Source organism: Otolemur garnettii, unplaced genomic scaffold, assembly GCF_000181295.1.
Source record: "Otolemur garnettii isolate 467f Iridium unplaced genomic scaffold, OtoGar3 scaffold00247, whole genome shotgun sequence".
Classification (NCBI taxonomy): domain Eukaryota; kingdom Metazoa; phylum Chordata; class Mammalia; order Primates; family Galagidae; genus Otolemur; species Otolemur garnettii.
The window spans coordinates 777,598-785,246 of record NW_003852642.1 but is presented as its reverse complement, the minus strand read 5'-3'; the positions used below and the strand labels follow the sequence as shown (position 1 = coordinate 785,246).

Here is a 7,649-nt window from a genome sequence, read left to right as displayed (position 1 = left end):
GGTGGAATTATTCTTGTTCTCCTGGGTAGATACCTAGTAATGGGATTGTGGGATCAAACAGAAGGTCCACTTTCAGCATGCACTGTGGAAAATAATCCCTAATGAATAAATGGTGCTGGGAGAACTGATTAGTCACATGTAGAAGACTGAAACTGCACCCACATCTCTCACCACTCACAAAAATTGATTCTCACTGGACAAAAGATTTAAATTTGAGACACTAAGCACTAATAATTCTGGAAGAGAGTGTGGGGAAATGCTTGAAAATGTTGGCCTAGGAAATATTTTATGAGGAAGACAACCCTGGCAACTGCAGCAATACCCAAAATAAATAACTGGGACTTGATCAAGCAAAACAACTGCTGCACAGCTAAGGGTACTACAAACAAAGCAAATAGCCTTCAGAATAGGAGAAGAGTTTACCACATTAAGAATCTGACAAATGCCTGATAACTAGAATCTACAAAAAACTCAAATGAAACAATAAGAAAAGAGCATACAACCACCTGTATAAGTGGGCAAGGGTTTTGAACAAAAACTTCTCTAAGAAAGACAAACCAAATGGTCAACAACACATGAAAAAATGCTCATTATCTTTCATTGTCAGAGAAATGCAAATCAAATCACTCTGAGATATCACTCAACTCAAAGATTATCCCGCATCACAAAGCCCCAAATCTACAGATGCTGGCATGGACAAGGAGAGAAGGGAACACTTCTAAATTGCTGGTAGGATTGCAAACTAATACAGAAATAGCATCTTGACTTTTTTTATGTAATTCTGTTTGTCACTGGATTAAGCCAAACACATAAATAATCAATTTAAAAGATATTGGGATCACAAGTATTCTTGGGAGGAAAAAAAATCATTCTATGCCCATGAAAAATGTAATCTACTAATTTACCTAAACAGAAAAAACTGAAAATTATGGCAACTGTTTCTGAAGTGTATCCCAATGTCCACCCTTTAAAAAATATAACATTAAAAATAACATTTTACAATTCAATTTGTGAGATTTGTGTATTTAACAGGTGATGATTTTATTGTTTTACGCCTTGATAATCTTTCAAGACTATCACATAAAACCAACATTTACACTTCATATTCACCACCATGTTTAACATTACTTTCTATACTACTGAGGCATTTGAAGGGGGACATTTGGGGAGACAGTCCCCAAGGAGAAAAGGAGGCTAGTCCAGGGATCCAAGAAAAAAAGCAGAGAGAAGTCTGAGAAGAAGTCATCTTACTTTCACATGGTATTGAAAGGCTTTTACCAGCCTTCTCAGTGTAGCTAGAATGTGGAAGGGGATTTTTAAGGGAGTCATTCTCCTCTATAGAAAGATTGATCTTTGCACCAAGAGATAACCTTGCAGTTACTTCCTTCTGTGGACGAGACCAGGGACTTATCTATGGTCTGTTCTATTGTTTCCTTGCAACACTGGCCTTCAGACATTCTAGGAGAGTGGAGAGGGGCTTGTTGTTAACTATGTAGTTTGGTTTCTGGCCTATTTTCTCTCACTAGCTCCATCCTAAAAAGGCTTTACTCTTGTCAGGATGGGGAATATCCCTTTCCCACAGCTATAATAAGTGTAGGGGAGTTTCTTGGGAGAAAAGAATATGGTAGGCTTGCAGAGACAGTGGCACAACTCTCAATACTTATTCTTCCAAATGTACACCCCTATTGGGCTGTCATTATTTATTTGTTTGTTTGCTTTGCATTTGCACTATAATGCTGACATTTTTGTTACTAAAATTAAGTTGAAGGACATTTAAAAAATTATTTCCCATAGCAATATATAATTTTGAGAGATTAAGTGTTTCTGAGCTCGTATTTTCTTGTTGGATATGTTTCTGAGGGCCAGGCACTAAAATTATGACCGAAGTTGTGGTGTTATAAAATAAAAATTTCTTTTCTCACATTCCTTGACACCGGAAGTCTGAAATCAAGGTTCTGGCAAGACTATGTTACCACAGAAGGAACACAGAGAGAACTGTTTCTTGACTCCCGTATATGTGTCAACAAACCTCCAATTTGCTTTCATCTTCACCAGGCCTTCCTCCCTCTCTATGTCTATGGTGTCCTTTACTATCTCATGTAAAGGACATGCTCACTAGATTAGAGGCGCACCTTAATCACTTATGATCTCATGTCAGTCCTCACCCTATTTCATCTGCAAAGATTTCACTTTCATATAAGTTCACTTCAGAGATTCTGAGTGGACATAAATAGTTTAAGAGACAATATCCATCCCACTTGTAACACTTGTGTCACTTCACATATCATTCACAGCTATTTTGTTTTTAAATATTGAAGGAATAAAAATCAAACAAAAAATTTTTTTTATTATAACAGATTTAAAACTATTCTAATGACCTCACTAAATAATTTAAATGATCCCCCATAATGGAACCACAGAACACACCTAAATATAAGAAATCTGATTTCTTTTGAAGATGTAAGTGCTCAACAAAATTGTGTTGGGTGATTCATCAATTTCCTGACACTCTCTTTCACATCTTTATTCCTCAGGCTGTATATCAAAGGATTCAACATGGGGATGATGACTGTATAAAACACAGAACCCACTTTGACGATGAGCCAGGAGTTCTTAGAGTTGGGTACACAATAAAGAAAGAGGACAGTCCCATGGAAAATGGAGATGGCAGTCAAGTGGGAGGCACAGGTGGAGAAAGCTTTTTGGCGCCCACCAGGAGAAGGCATTCTCAGGATAGTGACAAAGATGAGGATATAGGTAGTGAGGATGATTCCCAGGCTGCTCACCTCATCAAATATGGCAATGACAAAACAAAAAACTTGGAAGGTATATGGATCTGAGCAGGAGACAGAGATGATGACAGAATGCTCACAGAAAAAATTGTGGAGGATGTTAGAGCCACAGAATGATAATACCAAAGGGAAATAGGTGAGTGTGAGGGAACAGACTATTGCCCACGTGTAGGGCCCCGCCACTAAGGATGCACAGAGCTTTGGGGACATGACCACTGTGTAGAGCAAAGGGTTACAAACAGCCACAAACCGGTCATAAGCCATCACAGCCAACATGAAGGTTTCCGCCACCACAAATAGGCAGGCAAAGGAGAACTGCATGATGCAACCTGTGAAGGAGATGGTCCTGTCTTCCACAACCAAGTTCTCCAGCAGTTTGGGTGTCACCGTGGTGGAATAACAGAAGTCAACAAAGGACAAGTGGCTAAGGAAAAAGTACATGGGGGTGTGGAGTTTGCGGTTGCTCCTGATGATCACAATCATGCCCAGGTTCCCCAGCACAGTGACAGTGTAGATGGTCAGGAACACCAGGAACAGGGGCACCTGGAGGTCGGCATATTCAGAGAAGCCCAGTAGGGTAAAGGTGGCTCCAGAACTCTGATTTCCTTCTGCTATAAACATGGCTCCTTTTGAAGAATATCTAAAATAATGATAATAAAAGCAATAATTTTCTTATATATTTTAATAATTCCCTATGCTAGATACTATACCATACCTTAAACTATATTAATTAAAATCTATTTGTTCCTATATTAAAATTACATATTAAAGCATATTAATTTAAATAATCAAGCAATAAGATCAATTTTAGAAACTGGTAGATCCATGTTTTTGAATATGCAGGCTGAGGTATAAGTTAAGGAATTTGTTGGCGGTTAGACCTGTTCTTAGCAATAAGATGGGTTTTGAAGTGAATCCTGTGTGACCGAAGTTGAAGGATAGTGTACCCCCCTCCACTGGGGTTGTGTTTCAATTCCCCAGATAGTAATATGTCCCCTGCATATACTACATTTTTTCCTCTACATACCTATGCATTAGAATGTTTTATAAATTAGGCACAATGAGATAAATACCTAAAAAATAGAATACTTAAAATAGCATGTTAACATCACTATTATCTATGGGGACATTGGTAAGTAAACTAAGGGTCACTTGAACCCAGGCAGGCTGATACAGCTGATCTGATAAAGGAGATGGTGCCTATGTGACCAAGGGGCAGGTGGTGTAGACAGACTGGGGAAGCTGGATAAAGAGATGATTCACATTCATAGTGGGAAGGACAGCATGAAATTCCATCACACTACTCACAGTGATGAATAATCTAAAACTTATAAATTATTAACTTCTAGAAATTCCCGCTCAATATTTCCCAACCACAGTTGACCAAAGATCACTATGAAAGTACAAGAAGTGAAACCATGGAGAAGGGAGGACTACTGTAGTTTCCTTTGCAATCAATAGAAAATAAATCTTCAGTGTTCTGGAAAATGTTTTCAGTTTCCATTATTCTGAAGGTCTCTGCTTTTTAATGCAGAAATGAATATAAATGTAGCATTAAAATTACAAAGGATCATAAGAGCTAAAACATTAGAGGAGGTGACACTGGCAGAACTGCATGCCAGATGTTCAGGATGAGGATCAGAAGGAAGGCAGGTTTCGTGAGTCATCAAAGGAACTTTTGAGTTTGAAAAATAAGTTTGAAAATAGAAGAGAATATCGTCTTGTGTATTTGCAACTTTTCTGTTCATTCCATCTATATACTGCAATAATGTTTTTTTCCTTAAAATAATGTAGTAGCTTGATAAAGTGATGAAGGTATACTTTTGACACATTTCTTTACTGATTTTTTCTTTTCAAACATAACTGTTTTCTTACTTAGTTTCACTGAATCTCTTATCATACTCACCTTAATACCATTTTAATTATCTACTCATTACCTTTAATTCATTATTATTATTAATTTAAAGTTGAGGTATTTTTATTTGTTTTTTATTAAATCACACCTGTGTACATTAATGCAATCATGGGTTACAATGTGCTGGTTTTATATACAATTTGAAATATTTTCATCAAACTGATTAACACAGTCTTCATGGCATTTTCTTAGTTATTGTGTTAAGCCACTTATATTTTACATTTAGTAAATTTCACATGTACTTTTACAAGATGCACCTTAAATATGGTCCCACCAATTATCCTCCCTCCACTCATTCTCCTCCTTCCCCTCTTCTCCTTCTCTCCTTTTCCCATATGCATAGGCTATAATTGGGAAGCTATAACTTGGTTTCATAGTAGGGCTGAGCACATTGGATACTTTTTCTTCCATTCTTGAGACACTTTGCTAAGAAGAATATCTTCCAGCTCCACCCATTTAAACATGAAATAGGTAAATGTCCATCTTTCTTTAAAGCTGAGTAAAATTTTATGGTGTACATACACCACAATTTATTAATTCATTTTTAGGTCGATGGGCACTTATGCTTCTTCCATAATTTAGCGATTATAAATTGGGCTGAAATAAACATTCTGGAACAAAAACCTTTGTTATAATTTGATTTTTGGTTTTCTGGATATATACCTGGTAGAGGAATTGTAGGATAGAATAGCAGGTCTATTTTTAGTTCCCTAAGTGTTCTCCCAGCAACTTTCCAAAAGGAACATATTAGTTTGCATTCCTACCAGCTATGTAGAAGGGTTCACTTTTCTCCAAGAAAGAAAAGCCCAGGACCAGATGGCTTCACATCAGAATTCTACCTAACCTTTAAAGAGGGACTAGTACCTATATTACTCAACCTTTTCCAAAATATAGAATAAGAAGGAATACAACCTAACACATTCTATGACGCAAACATCACCTTGATTCCCAAACCAGGAAAAGACCCAACAAGAAAAGAAAATTATAGACCAATATCACTAATGAATATTGATGTGAAAATATTCAACAAAATCCTAGCAAACAGAATCCAGGAACACATCCAACAAATTATCCACCATGTCTAAGTGGGTTTTATACCAGGATCTCAAGGTTGGTTCAATATATGTAAATCTATAAATATAATTCATCACATAAACAAATTAAAAAACAAAGACCATATGATTCTCTCAATTGATGCAGAGAAAGTTTTTGATAACGTCCAGCATGCTTTCATGATAAGAACACTTAGAAAAATGGGTATAGAAGGGACATTTCTTAAACTGATAGAGGCCATCTACAGAAAACCCACACCAAATATTGTATTGAATGGAATTCATTTGAAATCGTTTCACTCAGAACAGAAACCAGGCAAGGTTATCCATTGTCTCCATTGCTCTTTAACATTGTAATGGAAAATTAGCCATCGCAATTGGGCAAGAAAATGTGATCAATAGTATGTACATAGGGTCAGAAGAGATCAAACTTTCACTCTTCACAGATAATATGATTGTATTTTTGCAAAACACCAGGGATTCTACTACAAAACTCTTAGAAGTGATCAAGGAATAGAACACCATCTCAGGTTACAAAATCAGCACTCATAAATCTGTAGCCTTTATATATGCCACAATAGTCATACTGAAAAAACAGTCAAGGACTCTATTCCATTCACAGTAGTGCCAAAGAAGATGAAATATTTGGGAGTTTACCTAACAAAGGATGTGAAAGATCTTTATAAAGAAAACTATGAAATTCAAATAAAAGAAATAGCTGAAGATGTTAACAAAAGGAAAAACATACCATGCTTATGGCTGGGAAGAATCAACATTGTTAAAATGTCCATACTGCTCAAAGCAATATACAATTTTAATGCAATCCCTATTAAAGATCTCAAAAAAATAATACTGTGTTTTATATGGAATAAAAATGAAACTTTGTTTTATATAGAATATTTTAAAAAACTCAAATAGCGAAGACATTACTCAGAAATAAAAACAAAGCAGAAGGAATTATGCTACTAGACCCCAGACTATACTATAAATCGACAGTGATCAAAACAGCATGGTACTGGCACAAAAACAGAGAGGTAGATAAATGGAACAGAATAGAGAACCAAGAGATGAACCTAGCTACTTACTGTTATTTGATCTTTGACAAGCCAATTAAAAACATTCAGTGGGGAAAAGATTCCCTATTTAACAAATGGTGCTGGTCGAACTGGCTGGTGACCTATAGAAGACTGAAACTGCACCCATACCTTTCACCATTAACTAAGATAGACTCTCACTAGATTAAAGATTTAATGTATTATTATTTTTTAACCAAGAGACTTTACTTGTATATTATATTTTTAAATATGCATCATATCTCCAAATTGAAAAGTAACTTTTTTTTTTTTTTTTGGTTAATCCTTCTATTTTTCTTGACAACAAGCTGGAGACTATTGTAGTAATTACCAGTGGGTACACAGTGACCCTCAACATTTCAAGGAGAACAACATTGCCACCCTGGGTATTGGAAGGTTTTGAGTGCAGCTACATCTGTGATTATCTTGTTTTAAGTCGCCCAATATATGTGAAAACATTTGGAAAAAGTACAAGTATTTAAAACTCACAGCAGCTCATAAACACAAGTCTCTTTAACTATTTAACAATTCTTATCAAAACATGTTAAGCTAAGAACTAGCACATCTTTGTCATGTTCAAGATAATAAAATACTTTGGATTTGAATCGCATAAACAAAGAAACTATCTTTTGCCTGACCAATTCAACGTGAAAGGACATTTATTACGATATTCATAGCAAATAATCTTTCCAAAATTAAAAAAAAAAAGCATTATCAATAAAGGGAAAGGGAATGACAAAGAGCTGATGACAAACCAGCAGAAGGAAGAAAGCATGGGCTTCAGAAACATAGATGGAATTTCAATTTCAGCCTCTGT

The 7,649-nt window shown here is 35.9% G+C and overlaps 1 protein-coding gene across 1 annotated transcript; it reads right to left on the bottom strand.

Moving 5' to 3' along the window:
• Positions 1–2,468: 2,468 nt before the first annotated feature.
• On the bottom strand, positions 2,469–3,413 carry LOC100966226 (olfactory receptor 5D13-like). The gene has a single exon (XM_003802441.1). It carries the CDS (start codon positions 3,411–3,413, stop codon positions 2,469–2,471), a length of 945 nt encoding a protein of 314 aa, XP_003802489.1.
• Between the last annotated feature and the right edge of the window lie 4,236 nt (positions 3,414–7,649).